The sequence below is a fragment of the Astyanax mexicanus genome, chromosome 16, assembly GCF_023375975.1.
Source record: "Astyanax mexicanus isolate ESR-SI-001 chromosome 16, AstMex3_surface, whole genome shotgun sequence".
Lineage (NCBI taxonomy): Eukaryota > Metazoa > Chordata > Actinopteri > Characiformes > Acestrorhamphidae > Astyanax > Astyanax mexicanus.
The window spans coordinates 16,897,167-16,921,996 of NC_064423.1; the positions used below are offsets into that span (position 1 = coordinate 16,897,167).

At 40.4% G+C, this 24,830-nt stretch overlaps 1 protein-coding gene across 1 annotated transcript in view; it reads right to left on the reverse strand.

The window, feature by feature from the left end:
- The window catches only part of polrmt (polymerase (RNA) mitochondrial (DNA directed)), a 65,411-nt gene that overhangs the window by 16,547 nt on the left and 24,034 nt on the right, over positions 1 to 24,830 (reverse strand). Inside the window, exons 10-15 of the mRNA XM_022669667.2 lie at positions 22,054 to 22,845; positions 20,228 to 20,350; positions 19,014 to 19,136; positions 17,373 to 17,552; positions 14,922 to 15,008; positions 12,027 to 12,140 (exon numbers count right to left, since the gene is read on the reverse strand). Of these exons, the coding sequence (XP_022525388.2) occupies positions 12,027 to 12,140; positions 14,922 to 15,008; positions 17,373 to 17,552; positions 19,014 to 19,136; positions 20,228 to 20,350; positions 22,054 to 22,845 (1,419 nt within the window). The remainder of the gene's footprint in view (positions 1 to 12,026; positions 12,141 to 14,921; positions 15,009 to 17,372; positions 17,553 to 19,013; positions 19,137 to 20,227; positions 20,351 to 22,053; positions 22,846 to 24,830) is intronic.

Consider the following 24,830-nt stretch of genomic DNA (forward strand, 5'->3'; position numbering starts at 1 on the left):
TCCATCAAATTTCTCCAGTCCTCACCAGAGGTCAAGAATGATTCATGCCATGGTATTAACCCCTGACACTGCGTGACTTTTATTACACCTTAAGGATTAGTATTCAATAAACATAATTCATTTTACAAAGCCAAATAAACTGGTAGAGTTATGTAATACCAATGTGGGGACACACATGGAAAAACAAAACCCCTAGAGAGTTCTGTAGAGTTTAAGAGGTTAAAGATGTCTTCTAAATATGTCTTAAGTTTATTAAATAATACTGGTCATATAATGTCTGCATCTGGTAAATACAAGGGACATCCTGATCACATTTGTGATTTGCGTCCAGGTCAGATTTATTTGATTTTGAGTATGTCCAAAAAAAACAAAACACACACACATCATGGCATCCAAGTTGTCCCTTGGGGTTTTTAATATTATTTAAAAATTATTATTACTGAAACAATGATTCGCTTACTAGCTTTCAAAACAAACAAGTATTAAATAGCCATATAAATGATTTCCATTTTAAATTCTGTGTACTGTACAGTAATAATAGTGTAGTGTGGTTTATGCCTCTTAAGTCTCTGCATGGATCTTCTTCATATTAGGCTACGTACATCTGTTATGGTCTTGCTGGAGTGTGACATCGCCTGTGATGTGTTGCGTGTAAACCAATAAGGTGTCAGAATGGTACATTTTATTATTTCTCATCCAACCACAATCAAATTTGGATGGAGAGATTTATAGGATAGGTTTTTGTTTTTCTTACAATAAAAAGCCGGAATGAAAACATGCTGAAATGAAACAGGAGTAACGAGTCTGTTTTTCAAATGTAAGAAGTATAAGAAAAATGTCACTTGAACAATAATTACTCTACTAAAGTACAGATAGACAAAACTTTCTATTTAAGTAAAGTAAACAAAAGTATTTGTACTTTGATCCTTGACAGCTCTGGCTGTGACTACTGCACATGCACCCATTGCCATGACAATTCACTAGATTAAATTAATGACAGCTCTAGCAATGAGTATACAACAACAAGACTTCGTCTAAAACCCCTCTAATAAAAGATTAGGAGTCTCTCAGTTGGATCTGGATCAGTCAGAAACTCAGGACTAAGTGAGGAGACCAAGGCAAGCTCTGCTGTCACCCTGGCAGAATGCCTGCAGGGTAAAAAGGGCTTCCTATCTGAAGGCTGATAAGCTCTGGTTTGAGCAGCAGCTTGAGCTTCTCCTGTTCCTCATGAGACACATATAAGCCAGACAGCACAGTATCTCCTAATGTTTCACTGCCTGACCTGCAGCTTTCTCTCTCTCTCTGAGCTCGAAAACAAAAAGCTCAGCGAACTCCCCCACGACCAGAAACAGATCTGACTAAACATTCTCAAACAGGAACGAAATGGGGGTTCTTTAAACATGCAAGACCTTTCCAGGGGGTTCTCCAGTTGACACAACACAAACTACCATATAACTAGACCCCTGAATTATCTACTAATCCCTGGTGTTTATCTATTGTTTAAAGAGAAAACACCTACAAGAAAAAAATGATTGATTTTTAGTTGTTTATTTTATCACTAAAATTAATCTTCATTTACTGTCAGCAGCCTGCAGAGTCAGCTGGACTTTCGTTTATAGTTCCGGAAATAATTCACTGTACCATAAATAGGTTTGCTATGGTCATATTTTATAAGTATGTGTGCTTCACACTTTTAGACAGAATTGGAACACTGATCTCTAGGTTCTAAAACAGCTGAAAGCCCTTTTTCACTGCTCATAGGTAGTAAAAATACACCCAATCAAAATACACCAGGTAGCATTTTCATGACCATTATGTGTAAAACTGTGTTTTCAGGGATGCAGCACTACAGACATTAAGCTCTGATGTTTGGTCTCCTATTTTTGGCCGCCCCCTATTTTCAGCCAGTTCTGCCTATTGCATACTTTCCTTTCCCTCTCTGCCAATCGCGTTAAGGAAATACAAAACACGTCACCTTCCGCCCTAGACAAACACTTAAACTTTATTCTTACAAAATGCCCTTGTAAAACATTATTTTAACACTAACAATGTTGTAAATCTGTGCGTAAAAAACTGTGTGGAGCGTGCACCGTATTTACGTAGTTGCTTTGGCTATTTTTCTACATTTTTTATGTTGTACACTACTTAGGGAGCCTAGTTCTAAGTGAACAAGGGTGTCACCATGTTTTTCTGACGTGATTAGAGTTTGTATGCACACACAGGACCAATGTGATGTCATTATACACCACTGTGAGCCTCTGGATCCCACAGGAAAAGGGGCGGTCCAGAGGTAAAGGCGCGATCCCACAAATCAACAAGCCCAGCGATTTGAAAATATGCATTATTACAAACATTATCAGCCAACAATGTCAGGTTAAGAGTTGTAATTATTCAAATAAAAGCTTAGGTATTTACATATTTCCAGTTAATATACAGTATTTCAAGCTGAATGTAAGGTGGCCGATAACAGGGACCCTTGTAATTCCGCAGGTCTTGCTGCTGGGGGGCACAGAAGTAACCAAAACTTTAATTCTTAAAAAAAAAAACGAGTCAAACGAGCGCTGGATTTTAATCTACACAGATTTCTCTCACAAAAAACAGGTGGGTAAAGTTCTTAGATTTCCACAATTTTGACTGAAATGGCTGAAAATAGAGGCCACCACACTACAATTTCATTCACAACCAGTGAAAACGATTCTGACCAGTTATGTCTTTCCAGAATAAAGCATTTTATACCAAATCCACCCTAAACTACTTTGTTTACATCTTAACTGTAAAATTACACAAAGAATTGTATGAAAACTGTTGGAATCCTACTTTAAAGTGACTTAAACACATTTTGCTTGCTTTTTATTTTCAGCCACAAAGTGAGCCTCTGAAGTGAAGCTTTCACCCATCTAACCTTTAACCCTTTAACCCTCCCTCCTACCTGTCGACAGCAACAACAGGTTCCCACACTAACAAGCACCAGGCAAGCCATTTGCCCCGAAATCCACCAAGCTGCCACCTCCTTTATTGATTGCTGCTGTCACAGCCTCGGGAGATTAGGTACAACACTGTCTAATTATTCAGTGCCCCCCAGAGAGATGCACCACACAACTCCTGACCTTCTCCTTGGCTTATTCTTCTGGGTATGTCCTTGAAACTTCCAGAACATTTATCAGAGCAGCCCCTAAAACAACTGAGGCATCTGCTGCCAGATCTACACAAAGAGGAGCCACAGTTTACAGCCAGGCAATAAAGCACACTCGGGAGTCACTACAAAAGACTGAAGAGGGCTTTTAATTTGAAATAAGTGATGCTGACGCTTGCTAACAGCTTGGTTAAACTGTGTAATGCTGCAGGTCTTAGCTGAGCCAGAGTGGCTTAGCAGGGATTCTAGCGACTTGTTTTTCTAAGCTGGATTACTCACTAAATTAATGACAGACCGAAGTGTTCACATTTTCAACCAAACGCAAAAGTTTTATTTTATTTATTTATTTATTTTTTGCAATCCTGGCCCAATATTTTCAGCTGCCATATTTTAGGGGATCCCTAATACAAATTATATGAATGCCTAAACCTTAAACAACACTTATTGAATATTAGGTTTGTTTACTTCACACTATTATTTAGGGATTCCTGTTTCCATCACTGGTCATGCTGTTGCCCTCAGCAGCCGGAGTCAGAGAGAGCACAATTGGCCTTGTTTTCTCTGGGTGGGCGGATAGCACTTTTTCCTATATCACTCACAAGGCGACGTTGTTTAGAAGAGGCATCTGTTAGCTGATGCATTGGAGAGCAGTAACATAATTGTTACATCAGTTTACTTCTTTTTTTTTATTATTTTTTTTTATTTCTAATTTTTCTAATTTTCTCCAACCCACTCATTAGGACTCACCCCATCACCCTATCAATGCCCCAACACACCAGGAGGGTCAAGACTAACACATGCTTCCTCCGATACATGTGAAGTCAGCCACCGCTTCTTTTCGAGCGGCTGCTGATGCAGCATTGCCGAGCAGCCAGCACGCTCGGAGGAAAGTGCAGCGACTCAGTTCCAGTACATCAGCTCACAGATGCCCTGTGCTGGAGAGAGCGCCATCTACCCACCCGGAGGGAGCAGGGCCAATTATGCTCCCTCTGAGCACCAAAAGCTTGATGGCAAAGCTGCATGAGCTGGAGTTCGAACCTGCGACCTCCCGCCCATAGACCGCTGGACCAATCGGCGTCCCTACATCAGTGTATTTCTAAAAGAAGTGGTGGCTGGTTCACATGTTAGAGGAGCCATGTAATTTTCTTCACCCTACTAGTGTTAGGGGGGCATAGGTAAAGTCTTAATGAGTGGGTTGGGCAATTGGCCTTCCAAATTACAGAGAAAATGTAACACAATTACCAGAAAAGAAGGATTTTACTTCACAAAAAACAGGGATAATTTAGTTTTCAATGTTCCAACAGAGCAGGAAACCCTGTGAGTATAAGTGCACCCTTGTGCCCTGCCTTTACAGAACAGCCCCCTGGGGGAATCACATCTCCTTGTTTTCAGAAGGACACAGGAAGCCTCAAGACTTGAGGCTTGAAAACAAAAGGATACAAGAGTTCTATAAAAGCTACTTTTACACAGCTCTTCTTCTCAGACTGGGACAATTTATTTCACTTCGAAACACAAACACTATAAAACTATAAAACACACAAGAAGCACGAAACAAAACCTCATAAAAGTGACCCCCAACTGATTAGTGGAGAACAATCACATTAGCTGCTGGTATTGATATATATCCATAGCCTGAAACCCCCACTGAGCAATTCCCTCTCCTCCACCAACAGGGACATGAGAGGCTACTGATTAAACGCTGGCAATTTCACCCCAGCTTAATTTGTTTATTTACTGTATTAATATGAAGGCTTTATCCTCCCATCCTCCCCATCATCTAATTAATGCTGCATTTCCTATGGATGGATGGGAGAAGAGGGAAGGAACGAAAAGGAGGTGACCTCTGCTCAAGCTCCAGCCACGCTCATATATTGTGATGATCAAATTTTAAAGCTGGCCTGCTGTTTATGTGGAGGGTAGTATATTTTTATGACTACATTAAACCAGAGTCTAAAATTTGTTTAGTTTGTTTGCATTGACGTGAAATTAATAATTCATCCTGAAACAGGAAGTCACCGCGTCAGAGTCTGGAACAACCCCACCCGTGTCTAATATGCCGTAATATGCCCAAACCGTAAATTAGAGTCCAACCCGTAAAAATCAGCCAATCATGTGCTCTGAATTTACATAAATTTATCATCGTTATATAATGCTGTTATGAGAAGACTCAGCCGAGCATTAGCCAAATGAGCGTCACAGCTTAATCACGTTACAGAGGCCAACAAATGTAGCAGCAGGACTAGCAGGACAGTCTCCAAAGACCATTAATAGTATTTGTCCAGTATTAACCTAAAGCTGCATCCTAAAGCATATACATTTAAAGTTTTGGACACAGCCTCTCATTCAATGTTTTTATTCATTTTTCTTTCATTATTTTTTCGCTAAATTGTAAATTAATACTTAAGCCAATCAGACTATGAAGAAACACATATAGAATCATGCAATAACTTAAAAGTACTTAAAAATACTTTTTGTTTAGCATTTAGGTGTCTCTTATCTGGGGTTCTGATAACTTGCACTTTTTAAAGCTGGTAATTCTGATGAACTTATTCTGTGCAACTGGATGCTCTTCGTCCTCCTTTCCTGGGGTAATTCTGATAAGAGCCAGATCTATCATAACATGTTTAATGTTCTTTGAGACTACACTTGAGGATACTTTTTAATTTTTGGTATTTGGGGAATTTAGGGTGAAAATGGGTAATTGCACTGAGCATGCAGAAGAATTATTTTAAACTGGGCGGGTGTAGTGCGGTCTCCTTTCAGAGTGGATGAATCCGATTCCAGGTTATGCTCAGTCAGCGAAACTTAAGAGGATGTAGGAGAATTTTTGTCAGTGTAAATGTCTCTATTGCTCCACCAGCTGAGGCTGTACATGTGAAGTAATTGACCAAAGGAACTGTGAAAAGCGACCTGACTCTCCAGTGTTTTGAATGAATATATTAGGCTTAGCAGGGTTGTTCGTACCATTAAACACAATATTTTGTCCCTTCTCCATTCAAAAATGCTTCTGCTTTCAGTTTAGAAACAAAATAATACGCCAATTTAAGAAAATCACTTAAAATAAAATTGGTTTGGCAAATGGTAATCCAGTTTTAGACACAACAGTACTATCAAACTAGTAGTGTGCTTCATGTTAACATAACATTTCCAGTGTACCAGAATACCCTTTATTTCAGGGATTCCCAACCCTATTCATCCCATCTCACAGGGCCCGAGAATCACACTGCAGTATCTTTGGCTGCAGGCAGTCTGCATGTGTGCTGCTGTGGCTTTTCCATGATTGTGATTATCATGGTTTGGTCACAAATGATAACTCTCCTGCTCTGTGCCTCTGTAAGTCAAAGCTGCTGATGGGATAAACCGTAAACAAGTGGTCAAATCTGTTTATATTTCCAGCTGGGCCGTGTGTCGGCGCAGGCGTCTGTGGAGAGCGGACTTCTTTTGAAGTGGCAGATATTGGGAATGCATGGACACGGTTCGACTCAATGCTAATGGGAGCCATTCAAAATCCAGCCGGTAACAGGCAGGCTGAACCTGGCTGAGATTAATGCAGCTAAAGCTCACACAGCTAAACATGTACGGGTCCAGACAGCATTCAGCTACACCTGGCATTAACATGCCTAAAATTTTTTAGTAGATAGTATCCGAAACTACATTTGACCACATTCTGTTTACACTGTTCAATAAAATGTGGCAGCAGTATGACCAGATATAATCAGATTTTACTTTCTCACACAAAAAGGACACCATCACGTTTTCAATGATGTTTTGCTTACTAAAAGCGACAGATTCTTACTGAAATGATGATGAATTGTATAATGTGTTGATGCGTCACTCCAACCATAATCATTAAACATCAGTACCAGACCTCACTGATGATCTAACTGAAACGAAATAGTCATTGTTCAAACATGTTCCAACATATAGCTGAGCATTCTCAGAGGAGTAGAGGCTGTTCCTGCAGTAAAGTGTTGATGGCTTTAATGCATTGGTTTTAGAAGGATCGTATGGATATACTGTCTGTATTAGTGCTGCAAATCAGGGACTTGACGTATAATTTGAGGGACCTGTTGTCATGCTACTTTGTTAAATAAGGTTTTCTTGACTGAAAACAACAAATAATATTTTATATTGATATTTTAGGTACAGAGGTACCTCTAGGTACAGAGAAACCCAGCTTTTCCGTGGGACAGAAAGCGGAGGTGAAAAGGAGACCCTGTGGAGATTAATTAGGGTCCTGATGTTGCGACATTAATCTGATTAGTATGACACACTACTGGAGATCAGGTTTGGGGGCAGGGGTGGATTAGGGGGGGGGATTTTCTGGACCTCCCATAAAATTAAAAATGGGCTGATGGTTGGTGCAGATATCGGCTTTGATTCCAGTAAAATTCTACAGAGGATAGAAGGAGTCAGTAAAGCAGTGTGTTTCTCTTAGTCAGATTCCAAAGTAGGGCTGCAACTAATGATTATTTTGGTATTCGACTAATCTGGGCGACTAATTTTTTCGATTAGTCAATCATTAATTTGCCACGCCATGCAACTTTGCTGTGGGTATGGCTCCTGTTTCTAGCTTTCTCTATCGCTTTGCTTTGAAACAATAGAAACTACTGAATATGGGATTTTAATGCCCTTTAATGTCCAGAATATTGCCTTTTACATGTGGAAAGTACTGATATTTATTAAGAAAATATGTAAACTGTTGTGTTTGGGCACGTTTGGAGATGCAGTCCGAGTGTAAACTGTGCGGGTGACCGCAGTACTTGTACGTGTATGTGTAGTGCCCCAAATGAACGACAAGTCGTCTTTTTTCTTAAATAATCGACTTTGATATCATATTGACTAATCGATGCAGCCCTACTCCAAAGCAGAATCCCATGTTAAAATCAATTTGGAATTTGAGGCAGAATCTGGTTCGGATTTTTGGGTGGGCTACTGTATCAGACTCCAAGGCAGACTCTAATACTCCAGGGTGGACTTTGGAGGCGGGATCCCGTGTCTGACTAAGAGACTGACTATGGGCCGGACTCCAAGGGAAACTCATGGCCTGACTGCCCATGGATGCCTAGTTTGAATCCGATGCAGGTTCCAAGTCTGAACCTGATCTGACTCAGAGTCACAACTTAAGACTTTTGGTCGAGGGAAACTCAAGGCCAGACTTACGGTTGAACTCTGAGGTGGGCCCTGATCAGACTTTGTGGCTGGAGCAAAGCTAAGGAGTCAATGTTTTATTTGTTTTCAAAATTTTCAATTTTCAAGCTATTAACAAAGTTCTAACTTGATTTCCAGTCTGATTATTCAGTTTGATCAGATGCATGGTTTTCATATAAACTTTTACTAAACTGTACTAAACTGGCATTATCGATGTCAAAAGTTAGACACTGAAAATATTAAGTAATCAACCAGGGTGTTGCGGAAAAAAAAAGTCTTTTTTTTTTTTTTTTTAATATATATAATTTTTTCTCCCATTTTCTCCCCAATCTACAAGGCCAATTACCCAACCCACTCATTAGGACTCCCCCTATCACTGGTGATGCCCCAACACCAGGAGGATGAAGACTAGCACATGCCTCTTCCGATACATGTGAAATCAGCCACCACCTTTTTTTAACTGCTGCTGATGTAGCATTGCAAGTAGCATCACAGTGTGCTCAGAGGAAATGCCACCGTGCCACCATGACCCAGTTTACACCGTAGCTTTGTGGAATCACTCTTTGTAGTGATGTGGGGAGAGAGCGCATCTACCCACCCAAAGAAAGCTAGCCAATTGTGCTCTCTCTCTCAGGGCTGCGGTAGCCAATGGCAAACTGCATGAACGGGATTTGAACCGCTGAACTGGATTTACGGTGCGTGGCAGTGGACAAATAGCTATTTTATTAAACGCGAGGGGGCAATGTTTCTGGACGGGACTTAAAATTACCAGAGGACCACAGAATTTAGCAAAAATACAGTAGTTAATTCAGCCCATAATTTTCTTAGAGGACGTCTGAGAAAAACACGTACATGGTTGTTCCGGAAGAGAATAAAATCACAGGGGACCCCCCATCAAAGAGAAGATTACCCCATGACCCCTGAGAAACTAACCCCATCCGGATAGGGCTTTAGACACCTGTAAAGCAGCTATATCAGAATAAAAAAATACAGGAACAGAGAAAAAACACAAACATGCTCTTTACAGAGCTCTGTTATCACATCTGTGAGGTGATGGAGAGGAGCGGGGAGGAGAGCTGGGTTTGGCTGTTCACGACCCTGAATAAAAGTGATTAAGTGGTGAAGAATTAATGAAGACACACCGCTCACTGATTAATGACAGACTTCCTCAGAAATTCCATAAAAGTCCAATAAAACATAATGACCTGGAATCATAGGGTGGAGCTACGATGTCTGGCCTGAGGCAGAGGGGCAGGAGGAGAGAACCGGGAGGTTCTGTGTTGCCAGAGAACACATCAGAGAGAATGTGCAGCACTCTGTGACTGTACATACATTTCTCAGATGTGTGCACAGAGGAAGCTGATAGGACAAGATAATCATCCGCACACACTGAGACACAGTGTTCTTCATGTGTCACGGAAGAACGGAACGCAGAACTTTCAGGATCAGCTCTTCTGGCAAGTCAGAAGGTGATGATGAGCTTGTACACTTGACTTTGGTCATGTTTCATGGAAGATAAAGAATGCTACACTGATATGCATGTGGACCTCGTGAACTAAAGGTCAATTATCTGTTCACATGGACAATTCTAGCCAGACACTGCCGCTCACAATAATTTTTAATGTTCTCTTTAAAAAAAGGTGTTGAGAGTATTGCAAGTAGTTTATTCTTAAAATGTACCACCGTATTTTTCGCACTATAGGGCGCACTTAAAATCTAGTACTAAGAGCTAGCTCTTTAGTTGTTCAAAGGTGAGTATTATCAGCCTGTAGACTGCGGCTAAGCCAGGCTAGCACTGCTAGAGCAGCATAAGCATTGAATATGCATGAAATAGACCAGAAAATAGACACTTATTACGCTTAATAAAGTACGGTATTTAAGTACTGAAAATAAAAGTACAGTATTGTGTTGAATAGTTTTAACAAAAAGCATAGAAATGTGTCAGAGCTAAGGCAGAACGGGGCAGTGCGGCTCTGGTTTTAGTAATAATGCAGGTTTTAAAGGATTCCTAACATTTTTATAATTGTAACGAAGAAACGAAGCAGCCCATTAAAAATGTATAGAAGAAAAAAGTATTAAACTTATGCAAAATATGTAGTAAAGTACAAGTGGATGTAAGACAAAAAATATATACTCCAGTAGATACAGATACGGCATTTTATCTGTACAGTACTGTCGTGCCGCCCGGCTGACGGCTCAGATCATTTTCAGCAGTGCAGAGAATCTAAAGGCCGAAACCGGAGGCTGTCGTGCCAGACACCACCAAAAACCCACGCCTGGCACCAACAGCAGGCAGTGAACAGCGGTCAGGCAGACGGGTTGCCAGATGCTCACTGCGGGAACCCCCTCGCACACTGCAGGCCACTGCTGAGATGCTGCCGTCACGCCTCTAACTCTGCTAATGCTATCTGACAGCAATCCAGAACAGCACGCATGATGACTCCAGTTTCCTCTTTTACTCGCTGCTGGAAAAGGGGACGGGGGCAGGACAGGAGCAGGATGGGTGTTGGGGTTTCAATTCCAGACTGAAAGGTTGTGAGGGACACTTTTACTGAGGCAGACAGTCAAGGTAAAAGTGCTTCTTACTGCAAAGGAGTCAGGACTTACAGTAGGTGATGTGTGGTGATGTGTGGTGGAAATTAAAGCATTGTTTAGTCACTTTAAACTGCAATAAAGCCTAGGTAAGATCAAATCTACTGCTGTAAGATTAGCTTCTGCTGCTTCTCTGCTACATTTTATCCCATAAGATCCCATTTCTGAATATTGATACTAATTTTAAATTTGAATCATGTTTGTTTCTTAAGTTATAATTCTGATGTTATTAACATATTGTTCTAGAAATCAGATCACAACTAGTTATATGGAATGTAAAACATTTAAAATATTTTTCACACTATAAGGCACATATAAGGCAAAGCTAAGTAAACAAAACTGTAAAAAGAAAAGACTTTCTTTTAAAGTCAAATAAATACTGAATGTTAATCAACACAGATTTCTCTACTGAAAACTGTTTATTTGGGTAACGTGCTTTCATTTTTTTTTACAGTAAGCTTAGATTCCCAAATTTCTCCAGCACTAAGGTTGGAGCATTGGCATTAGCGGCTAACCACCAGTACTGAGGAACTCTGAGTGTTCCAGTAAGCCAGGGCAATATTTGGTAGCAGTTCGTTCCTCGCAGCTTATTTTAACATGATGTACATGCAGACTACAGGCCGATATACGTACCTCGGAATGACGAAATAGCTAGCTGTTAGTTCAGTATATTTTACTTAGGAACTTTATGAGTTAACAATGGATAAAATGCTATAAGTAAATTTACACAGCTTTATTTAAAGGGTCTATGACACATCTTTCACCATGGGATATTTTGGGTTAAGTCAAGTTGAGCCACACATTTCCCTGCATTCAATACGATTTTGATCTATAACTAAAATATTTTTAATATTTAAAAAAATGTCCTTTTTATATTTCTGTGCTTTTCTATTCCCCGCAAAGACAATATTCTCTCGTAGTAAATTAACCTTTTCCCCAATCACACTTACACACTTAACCTACTGACCCATCTAGCTCATCTAACTCCTCTAGATGCAGCTTGTCTGATGAGGTAAATCCTTCTAAACGGTAGATCTCTGTGACCTTCAGGGGTCCAGAAGGTCACATGAAAACAAAGCGCAGCAATCAATAACCAATAGCGCTGCGGTGAGCCGTGTTAGATGATGCTTTTTATGAAACTGAGACTCACCAGTTGGCTTCTGCTGCGGTGGTAAGGCTGGACGATCGGCAGTCCCAGGGGGGTCACCCACTCCACCGTGCTGCCGGACTTCGAGATTAGCCTAGCGCTTTCCGTGAGCCAGTTCTGCCAACACACAAGCAAACACACATTACATTACATTAGCCTGTTTCAAACTCCAGCAAGAGAGAAGCAGCACAGCCTGAGTTTACAGGAATAAAGTTGCAGCTTTTTATAACAGCATCTGGGAGAAATGATAAACAGGTGGTTTAGCTGTTGCAGAGGCTTAGCGTTTAGTGAACCTGCTGATTCGGAGCAACAGCGCCGGCGTTCCCGCCGTGTCAGAGGCATTTTCACTCCCTAAAGGCTTCCCTCCTGAGCACTGAGCCGGGAGATAAATATCTCCATTCTCCCGCATAAGCAGTGCAGGCCCCACGCCGGCCCATCCGTCAGACTCGCACCCCCCCTCGCCCCACTTCCTCATGTGTAAGAGATTACAGGGAAGATGGAAAGCCTCTTCCACACCTCATTTCTTCTTCTACCTCTTTTGCTCACTTTCTGGGCCTGACCCAATTAGGTTGATAGCTTCGTCTGGGAGAGGGGGGGGTTTGGGCTGGGTACCTTCCAAATACTGTCTGGGTCTCTCCCGCAGGAGTGTGGCGGATTCCAGAAGCATCCATTTTTCCCCTCTTGTTTTATTGCCTTTGGTTCTTTGAGCTACAGAAGGATCTAAAGTTAGGACAGTTCTGATACCTCAGGAACTTGTATATGCCCCGCACAGCCAGGGGGAGGAGGAGGACTGTGGACCCTCACTGTGGGTTTTATTGTACTGTAGAAGCTCTTATGATCTCTGCAGCAGTAATAATAACAACAACACCGTTTCTACCTGTGTTGCTGCTTTCTTTCATGTATATTGCTCTGTGTTCTGTGGTTTGTGTTCTCAACAACCAGTACTGCATAGTCCAGGTGAGGCACAAGGCTAGGTATCTTTTTTTTAAATGTTCAATACCAATATAATACATTTAACTCTTTACCTTTTTCTTAATTGTAACCCAAAAAAATAAAATTGTAGTTATTATCACACAACACATTTATTTAACAACCAATGTAATTCATCTCATTCTCAGACTGTCACCATGAGAAGCTACCATCTTTTTCTAACATGCTGAAATATATTTTTTAAGAAATATTGCAGACTATTGCAGTGCTTTTTCAATGTATTATTAGAATATATATATATATATATATATATATATATATATATATATATATATATATATATATATATATATATATATATATATATATACTATGTTAGAGATGGACCGATCAGTGTTTTTGGGGCCGATTCCAGTCGCCGATACCGATCTTGGGCGGGGCCAAATGCCACATTAACGCCACACAGGTGCCAGGCAAACCTGGTACAGATTACACTAATTACATCCACGCCAAAGCAAACACTGGTAATGTTACTGAGGAGCGATATAAGTTATGTGTAAATATTTATAAGACAATACCTGACAAAATCTGTTTTAATGACGTTAATAAACATCACTGTGACAGCGCTATTCACAGTTTCACCGCAGCGAGGGACGAGGACGTGAATCACTAATCTAACCAGCCTTTACTGATTTCTGCCCCCAATAACCTCCAATAGCCTTTAATAGTCTTCAGTAGCCTTTAACTGTTATATGTCTAACCTTGCAGCCGGGGTGGGTCCACTAAACTCCGTAGTTATAAACATGCTGAGGTTAGCAGCGCGCTAACTGACCTGTTTATAATGTAATCCCAGCAGTGACTCCGTAACGGCTGCTCTAAACTGCTGCTGTTAGCTGCTTGGGCTGATAGATGAACTGTAGAGAGCTGTATTATCCGGTTAGTGGGGTTAAAACCTTTGTTTCCTACAGAGATTAATTTAAGTAAACTGAACAAAAAAAAAACGCTCCCGACTGGCTGAGCTGAGCTCTGTAGCCCGTGGCTGGGCTGTAGCTCTGACTGAGTGAAGAAACCGGGGCTTGTGCTGCTGCTGCTGCAGCTCCGGCTAGTGGTTGGAGGAGGAACTGCAGCTTCCTGTAAGCGAGCAGTTTCTCCGGCCATCCACACACAGCTCTGATAAACTGCTTAATCCTAAACTCCTGAATCAGATCGGCTAAAATCAGAAGAATATCTGCCGATCGCTGATACCGTATTTTGGCTGAAAATCGGCCGATACCGATACACTGCCGATCGATCGTTCCATCTCTATATAAGCTGATATATATATACAGAAAGAAAATATACACACAGAAAAAAGATACACAGAGAGAGATACAGAAAGAGAGAAATATACAGAAAAAGATACAGAGAAGGAGCGAGAAAGATAGAGAAATATACAGAAAAAGAAATAGATTCAGAAAGAGAGAAATATACAGACAGAGATACAGAAAGAGAAAGATACAGAGAGATACAGAAAAAGAGAAAAACATACAAAGATACAAATAAGTGTGCAGAAAAATAGAAAGATACAGAGAGAAATACAGAATGAGAAATTCAGAAAGAGTGAGAGACAGAAAGAGAAGGATACAGAGAGTGACACAAAACGCGAGAAAGGGACAGAGAGAGACAAATGAATAGAGAAAAAAGAGAAAGAGATGCAGAAACAGAGAGATACAGCGAGAAAGAAACAGAGATACACGGAAAGACAAAGATACAGGGAGAGAGAGACAGAGAGAGAGAGAATCAGAGAGACAGAAATATAGGAAGATACAGAGAGGGAAAGAGAAAAAGAGAGAAAGATAGAGAAAGATTCAGAGAGAGAAAAAGAGAGACAGAAATAGAAAAAGATACAGAGAGAGAGAGAGAGAGAGAGAGAGAGAGATTGAGAGAGAAAGCTGCTTTTAAGGGTTCAGAGATTCTGGTAGTGTTTACCTGGATTTCTCTCGTGCCTGTGAACATCTCCTTCAAGCTACTGAAGACCTGCTGAACCAGGTAATGAGAAGCATCCCATAGATACTCCTGCATAGAGAAAACAGGAATAGAGCAGTGTTAAGTCCTTTTCAAACCAAGCTCATTTCCTCCAATACCAAAACAAATATTTTAAATCAGAGCGTTTCATTTTATGAATTGCCAGAAGGCTCAGTAACAATATAACGTGTCTTTTGCGTCCTCAGGATAGCTATTTTAACTGTAAACACTGTATAGCAAAATGTATTTTACAGAATTGTTCTGAATAAACACATTATTACAATTTTTTTTCTTTTTCTGATGTGGAGGTTGGTTTTGGCCATGTCCACAGTGCTACCTTTAGTGTTTTTTAAAACGCCAGAGAGAGGCGTCTACCCCGCCTATCCCTCCACAAATGCACCCACCCCTTCAAACGCCCACCCATCCACAGTCATCTGGATCTCTAGTGCTAACTGAGAGGATGTGATAAATTACCGCTGGTGATAAATTCCGCATAAGTGAACCCACTGCCAATATTTACTCACTTTTTATTCTATCTTTGGTCACTTTTAAGCTTTTTGACAAATGCAGAGGTTTTTAGGATGTGTAGCTGCTAAGATTATGGGTTGAACCAACCCGCTTGCTAGCTTCCACGGCTTCTGCCCCTGCTGGTGTTGTGTTTTTAAACCTGGCAACCTCGGGGGTGGGGAATGTGTGTTGGGGACTGAGTAGCAGGTGGCGACAGATACCACGCCACACAGATATCAGTCAAGTACCACAGTTCTAGTGAGAAAATACTGGGTTTAGCTTTGCTGACCAGAGGTGACAGGGCTTGAATTTCCTTAATGTCTGATGACACATTCTAATTATTTGTGATTATTTATTAGTAAAATAGATTTCTAAATGATCCTTTAACATCTTTTTTTACTATTTAAGCATCTTACTAATTAATAACATTTTTATAAAACAAAACAAGCTATGTAAGCGTGTCTCTAAATTTCCTGTCCTTCCTGTGTGCATGTGCATATATATGAAAATATTGGGTTTCAGCCAAAAATAATATTAATTTCAGTGCATCGCTACTATTTTACCAAATCACTTAGCTCTACTACCACTGTCTCACAGATCTAAATGCTAAACTCTGATGCTGCGGTTTCTGATGGTCTCTCAGGTGTTCAGTTTGTGGTGGTCGGCTCTTCTGCTCAGAGGCCACAGGTCAGCTCTGTTCCCCCAGAGACACATTAACGGAGAGAAAACCCGGCAGTCTCCAGCTGCTGCCACCCACAGAAGCCTCTCTCTGCCTCCTTCTATACTTTTCTCTCTCACACACGACCCCCCCACCACACACACACACACACACCTTTCTTGCTGACTCTCTGAAGGTGATAATTACATGCTACTTCTCTGTTGGTCCAGCATCACTTGTTTGTTTGTCCACAAGAAAGAACACAAACGAGGGAGACTGAGGAAGAGCAGCATTAAATCCCCCAATCCACACACACACACACCACACTGAACATAGATCAACATTCTCAAAAATTAAGATTTTTTTTTTTGCAAATAGATATTTAGCAAAGTAAATCTTCTTATTATTTTAAATGCTATTCCTCCCACACCTTCTGACGTGGAAATGCAGAATTTTGCAGGATCAGAGGAACTGTACCATGATTGTGCTTTTCAGAGCGATACATGGTACGGTTTCGTAAAACGGACGTTTTTAATAGTTTTTAGGTCCAGGGGGAAATCCCCTCCCAACAGCAACCTCCTAGGAACACCACAGCAACCATCTAGCAACATCATAGCAACCACCTAGCAACACCACAGCAACCGTTTACCAACACCTTAGTATCCAAGCAAAGGCGTATAAAGGATTTTGTTTGTTTCTGCTGAATGTTTAAAACTGTTATATTTACATGAAACAGAAGTTTAACTTATTTTTTTACAGAAGTACATTCTTGAAATGAATCAAATATATCTAAATATTAATATCAGTGAATATATTTAAATATAAACATGATATGATACAAACATTTTATTTATTTAAACATAAAATATCAATGGGTGTTTTTTTATATCACCAAGATAACACTGATATTTTCTTACAGCCGTATCGCCCAGCCCTAATCGCCGGATCAGACCGGGACATCCACAGTGTCAATCAGGATGCCTTCCAGATTTACTGACCTCCTCAGTGAAGAACACAGCAAACAAGACTATAAACAAATGTCTCTTTTCTTCCTCTTATAGTAAAATAAGAGAAATATACAATAGAATACCACTTTAAAAATGTTCTTTAAGTTCTGGAATTTGAACATATTAATTTAACATATTTTGTGATTCACTTCATATAAAACACCAGAAGGTGGATATTATATTGATCATTTTGTGGAATATTTTAACAGTGAGGGTCGATGGCATCAGCATGAGGAGTCTTACCTTGGGGAAGTCATCGATCTCTTTGAGACGCTTTTCAATCTGTAGTCTCCCCCCGTAGCGTGTGACGCCATACACCACCGTCATCACCGTCTGTTTCACCACCTTCCTGTTGATGAAGCCCTCCAGCACAATCGCAGTCTTTAGACCCTTGGCCGCATCCCGCTTCCGGAACTCCTCAACCTGCAGAAAACATGAACCCTGACACTCAGCGGGAGAACTAACTCAAAACAACAGCTTCAGGTGAAAGAGCCGTTTCTGGAAAATCAATTATAGAGGCACCTCTTAACTAACAAAACTTTACAGACATAAAGGACGAGGCGATAAAGAAGTCAGCTTTGCAGAACAGTACTGTAACTGCATAGGAATAGACAGCAAATGTGGTAATGGACAGTAGCTGAGCTATAACTGACTGTAACTGCATAGAAATGGATGTTAAGTGTGTAATAACTGCATGGTAATGAACAGAAACTATGCAGTAAAGGACAGTAACTTCATGCCTCTGGACACTAAGAGCATGATAATAAACAGTAACTGCAGAAATGGACAGTAAATGTATGGTAAAGGTTGGTAGCTGTGTGGTAATTGATAGTAATTGCTTAGTAATGGACAGCAATTGTGACTAATGGACATTAATTACTCAGCCATGGTAATGGTTGGTATCTGTGCAGTAATGACCAGTAACTGTGCAGAAATAAACAGTTAATAATGGACAGTAAATGCATGGTAACATTGATAACTGTAGAGTAATGGACAGTAACTGTGTGCTAATGGACAGTACAGAAATGGTTATGTTGATGGTTATGTAACTGTGCAGTAATGGACAGTAACTGTGCAGAAATTAATCATGGGCAGTTAATAATGAAAAGTTAATAATAGACAGCAAATGGATGGTAATGTTGGTAACTGTGCAGCAATAGACAGTAACTGCAGAAATAAACAGTTAATAATAAACAGTAACTGTGTGGTAATGGACAGTAAATGGATGGTAATGCTGGTAACTGTGCGGTAATGGACAGTAACTGTGCAGAAATAAACAATTATTAATAAATACGTTAACTGTGGTAATTGACAAAAATTTCAAGGTAATGGACACTGACTGTATGGTAATGGACAGTAACAGTGTGGTTGAAGACAGTAACTGTGCAACAATGCAGATATTTATAAAAGGTTTGAAGGTTAAAAAAAAAACAAAAAAAAAACAGAATTTTTTAGTTTTTAAATGCCTGGATTTTTTAAATGAACCAGTTTACCTGTATAAGAGATGATTAGTATATTCTGTGTTGTATCTCAATGTGTTTAGTAGCACCAGAACAAGGTTTTATTTCACATTCCAGATGAAAGAGAAATGGATAGGCAGACCATTAAAAGCATGCAGCCCATCGACAACAGGAGCACTAAGCTTAGAGCCGCACTGTGGATCAGAGTTCTAAAGGAGATGCATCATAAGCTTCTCTTTCTCTCTCTCTCAATGCTGCAAAGTTGTGTGAGGAGGTGATCATCCTCAGTCCCCTCACTGGCTGAGTCAAGTATTGACGTGAGCAGAAACAATGATGGAAGAACAGGAGATGAACAATTGACCCTCAAAAGCACCTGGGGGCAGGAAGTAACTCTGGTGCCACCTGATGGCCTGTTCTCACTGACCTGCTGGGCTACACCACTGTAGACATCCTGGGGTTCTTCACAGGGCATCAGGTTCACGGATGTAGCTCCGATCACATCACGTCCCAGAGCAGCATAGTGCTGGAGGCCGTTACACGAGCCATCCTGAGTCAGTGAAAGGGGGAGGGATTTAAAGAGGAAAAACAATTAAAAACAGATCTAAACAATGATAAATCACTAGCCAAAACAAAGCGTTACAACTAACTACTACTAATGACTTAATTTATGTAACTGTAGTTTAACAGAGACTGAGCTGAAATGCAGAATAATATACAAGTAGAGTAACATTCAAACTAGAAAAGTGCATTCCCTAAAGGAACTGAAGAATAGAACTAAATGAGGGAACAAGAGAATAAAAAATGTACAAAAAGATGAGTGTATGTCAGTATGGCTGTGGATTAGATCTTGGGAACCTGTCCTGAAGGAGTACATAGAGTTTGGTAGCTGTCAGACAAATAAATCTGACCTTAGACAATCAGAAACTGCAAAATGAAGAAGAGAAGAAGAAGAAGAAAAAGAGGAAGGATGAAAATGAGAAAGGACAAAATGGAAAAGAAGAAAAAGAAAAAGAGGAGAAAGAACAAGATGGAGAAGAAGAAAAAGAAAAAGAGAAGAAAGAACAAGATGGAGAAGAAGAAAAAGAAAGAGAAGAAAGATCAAGATGGAGAAAGAAAAAGAAAAAGAGGAGAAAGGGCAAGATGAAGAACAAGAACAAGAACAAGAAGAAGAAGAAGAAGAAGAGGGAGAAGAACAAGAAGAAAAAGAGGAAGAAGAAGAAGAAGAGGAAGAAGAAAAAGAAGAAGAAAAAGAAGAAGAAGAAATGAGGAAGGGCAAAACAGAAGATGAAGAAGAAGAAGAAGAAGAGCAAGACAGAGAAAAAGAAGAAGGGCAAGATGGAGGAAGAGAAGAAGAGCAAGACAGAGAAGAAGAATAAGAAGAAGACTAAGAAGAAGAAGAAAAAAGAAGAGGAAGGGCAAGACGAAGAAGAAGATTAAGAACAGGAAGGACATAAAGGTGAAGACGAAGAAGAAAAAAAAGAAGAAGTAGGAAAAAGAAGAGAAAGAACAAGACAAAAAAACAAGAGAAAGAAGAGTAAGGACAAGACAGAGAATAAGAAGAAAAATAAAAAAGAAGAAGAAGAAGAAGATGGATAAAAATAGAGAGAAAGAGAAAGAGAGAGAGAGAGAATTCAGCACCTGATGTACGGGGAAATAGGAGATGAACTCGGTGTGGTCAGGTGATCTGTGGGCACTGGCTATTTCCTTACAGCAGGCCAGACACTGCCAGGGCTCATCAGCGCTCATCCACCACCCTCTCCCCTGAAACACAGCGCAGGACAGTTCAGATCACACCCTGAAGAGTGCACAGATTACAGCACAGCCAGGAAACACAGCTTTACTTTACTTCAACACAGTCCTGGAGGTAGAGTTCAGTGTTCTGCCTCATTTAACACACCTGATCCAGTCATCTGCTGAACCACAGATCTAGGGTCAGCTGATGTCTGAGTGTTAAAAGAGGAGTACACCACTCTCCGCAGAGCTACTGTCCTCCAGGACTCCAGTTTGGCACTTCTGTCCTACTTACTGATGAAAATTAGGAAAGTTAAGATCTGTTTTTTTTTCCTGCTTTCAATCTGTCAATTTTTTTCAAATGAACAGAGATTTTTTCAAATGCACACTTCATATGAGAATCACTGGTAAAAAGAAAACCACAAATATAAGAATTTTCCTTGTTAAAATGACGATTAGCACGATATGATCATAGTTTAATTTGTAGTTCCAATGTTTTATGGCCGAATTCTTCATAACAAGATTAAAAAAATATTGCTAGTGGTTTGTCTCAGTAGCTAGCTAGCTACCTTCTCCGTTCCACCTTAAATGGTGCAACAGACGGCTGGGGCTGCAGGATTTAAGGCGGAACAGAAAAATAAAATAAAAGCTTTTCAGTTCCTCTTCACAGAGAAACTAAGGAATGGGCCTAAAAATCAATTCCTATACCATCTCCCCTCTTTCTGAAGACAAGCAATAAAGCCCTAATGTTAACTAGTTAACCAGCAGCTAGTTAGGTTGCTGAACTTTAGCGCTGCTGATGACTTATTGGGTGCTTTAATGGTTGTCACAATTCTTAGGGGGGAGGACTTCACCTCTTCCATTTGTAACTTGTGTAGCCCTTCCAAGGGGTAGGGGTAAGCGGTAGGGCCAAGGGGTGAAATGAGTTTGTGCCACCGACTTGCCAGTGATTCTCATAGTCTTCTGTTTTGAATGTGCATCTGAAAACTCTACATTTGAAGGATCATGCATCACTTCCCCACTACCCCCCAGTTTAACAAGAATCTGTAAACCCTACTCCTAGATGTGTGTATGCACAAAACAGAGGACTAGGGCCAAGTGCTAGGGCCAAGGAGTAAAATGGGATTGGGACTTAATAAACACATTGATATGTTTCAACAGTCATTTTTTTCAAATTATACTAATTATAAACATATTTATGTAAAAAACTATTCCTTAAATTCAACTTAAAGTAGCCTAAAAACAAGGGATATATAAAAAATTACATTGTGCTTTTTGGAAAAAGAACATCTAAAGTGCTTAAGAAAAAGTAAATAAAAAGTGCAGTTTGAGTTTTCTGTAAATCTGGGCTGAAACGGTGACAGGTCTATTCTCATACCCATGTGAAGGAGCCGATTGGTCAGTTCAGGTTAGAGTGGGTGTGTCTGCTCTAAAAATCAGTGTTTGCAGTGATGCTGATGCTGACTGCGGTGGGGGAGGGGTAGTGTGTTTAGTGATGGAGGGAAGGAGGCGGGGCTAGGTGAAGCTATACAGAGAGACAGCGGGAGAATTGATGGGGCTCACTGTAACACAGCGTAGTCTATATCAATATAAACGATATTGTCTCGTCTTATATCGCATATGAAAATATATAGATTTTTTTTTATCTCGATATATCGCCCAGCCCTAGATTAAAGTACTCAATAATTGCAGCCATGATTATATATCAGTATTATTTAAAAGAGGTCACTCACAGTGAGAGGGTTGTCTGCTGAATCCAGGATGTCGTCCATGATGCTATTGGCGTATTCCAGTCTCCCAGCCAGAGAGCTGCGCTTCTTTAAGCCTGTGAGGTTCACCAGATGGATCTTCAGCCAGTCCAGACCCGTGGGACCCAGGGGTTTGCCCTCAGCGAACAGCAGGATGCATCTGGTCATGTCACTCCCCAGGTGGTTTAAATAAGGCGGGCAGGGGTAGGTGCGGCCCCGGAAGTCCATGTTGTGCGGGAACCAGAAGATTTCATCCCTCATGTGGTTGGCGATGGACAGCTTATAGAGCGCGTCCATGCGCAGGCTGTGCATCTCCCCATACTTCTTCCTGGCTTTCATAATCTCCTGCTTCAGATGGGCCTTTTCTTCAATGGTGTAGGACTGATCGTGCGGGTTAAAGCGGGGGATCTCGGGGGCCTCAGTTAACGGTGGTGGGATGTCCAGCTTATCACAGCCCTTATCGTTAAAGATGGAGATGATGATGTCCAGCATTGGCTTGTTGATCTTCCAGGCACAGTTGCCCAGCTGGTTGAGGGAGTCCAGCACGGCGTGGAGGTCCTCATTCTGGCACTTCTCCAGCAAGAGCTGGTGCTGGTTGGCCCCGTCGACAGCCCTCATCAGTTTGGTGGGAGTCAGCAGGTAGGCACCGCTCTTCGGCGACGTCCAAGGGATGGGCGGACACAGCATGGGCATCACATAGGAGTCAAAGGTCAGCTTAGTCACTGTGGCGTCTGACTGGATTTTCACCAAGATCGGGTGTGGCTTGATAAACCCAATCTAGACCCAAACAAACGAGGAGATAAAACAGATTAAAAAAAGTGCAATCGTCATAACATTGAGTACCTGGACCTGGCCAGCCCTTACTGGGAGCTGATTTCATCGCTATCCAATGAAAAACATTTATCTCCAAAACAGCAACCTTGTAAGCTTTCAATGGAAGTCAATGCAAAAAGAGTTTATTGCAGGTCATTTTGAAGAGTTTCTATTGGTCCGTTCATCAAGAAATGTTGGCACAGTTTAAGGAACAGTCTGTCTGTTAAAGTAAACTAAAAATCGTCAAAAACGAAGTGAGAGAAGTGTTCTACATTGGACAGCGACAATATGCACTTATACACTTTATATGCTACTAGGAGTTATGTTGCATAACTAGACTACGGTTTACTACATTCATGGAAATAAATAGATAAATACATGCATAATGACCTACATAAAGTCTGTGCTATCACCTATATAAACACCTATATATCTATACATACACACTGTTTTAATCAGCTATATAAAATTCTTTCCTGTTGCATACAATACTTGGCAAAAGGAAATATTCCGCTGAAAATGGCCCCAAAAAAAAAAAAAAAAAAAAAAAAAAAAAAAGCATTTTTGGTTCAGAAAAACAGAATAAACTACCCCAAACAATTAATTATTTTTTAATAATAACAATAGTTTTTTCCGCTAACTTTTTCTGTTAACAGCAGTCCCAACAAAAATACTGTTCAAAAATATAGTAAATTACCAACATAAAAAAAAATTCAATCATGAAAATTATGAAAATCCACTGAATTATTTAGAGGTGTCCAAACTCTCCACTGGTACTGTTTATACATGAAGTTTACAGTGACAGTACAATAACAATAAACAATAAAGACCTGCAACAAATGACTAACACTATTGATCAGGTCAGTATTAATATCTGTGGCAAAAAAAAAATAAAAAATCTTGCTATTGATTGATAAATGTGTTCTTCTTATAAATCAGGAATACTGAAAACTCAGACGGCAGAGCAGAGCTGGTCAGAGTAACGTCAAAAATAATCAAAACAGACTATTCATTTTCCTAACGTTCTATACTTTTTCCACACACACACACACACACACACACAAACACACAAACACACAAACACACACACACACACACACACACAAACACACAAACACACAAACACACACACACACACACACACACACACACACACACACACACACACACACACACACACACAAATCACCCGGACAATTAAGAGGGCGGTACAAAAAGAGATTAGTTTCAGAGTAATCAGTCTCCGTCCGCTGCCTCTGGGTTCGACTCCAGCAGGAAAACGATCCCATAATTCATACAGAACGCTCGTGTGTGTGTGTGTGTGTGTGTGTGTGTGTGTGAGAGCAGTAGAGTGAATATGAAGCGGGAGAACTCTACCAGTGCACTGATCAGGAATTTCTATGTAATTACAGATGGATGTAATCAGCTAATCTGTGTATTTTACAGGCATAAGAAATTTCACACTTGTCCTGAATAAATTAGTCTGAACCCTGGAGCAATTCTGGGAAATACTGTGTCACCTTACCACCACAAACTAAACTGTATTTTACTGAGATTTTAAATGATAAACCAGCACAAAGTTGTACATAATTGTGAAGTGGCACGAAAATCATACGTTTTTGTTTTTTTTATCTAAATCAAACGAAAAATTTTGAAAAGTGTGAGGAGCAAAAGTACTCAGCCCCCTTTACCCTGTAAGCCCTAAATAAAATCCAGTGCAATCTATCGACTGCAATCAAAAGTCCAGCTGTATGTAATTTTGTCTTAGAATACACAACTGAAAACCTAGCATGGCCCATGGTCAGGAGGAGCTGCAGAGATCCACAGTTCAGGTGGAAGAATCTGTCCACAAGACAACTATAAGTCGTGCACTCCACAAATCTGGCCTTAATGAAAGAGCGGCAAGTTGAACCAAGTTGGCCTAAACGCTGTTGAAGGCTTGAGACTAG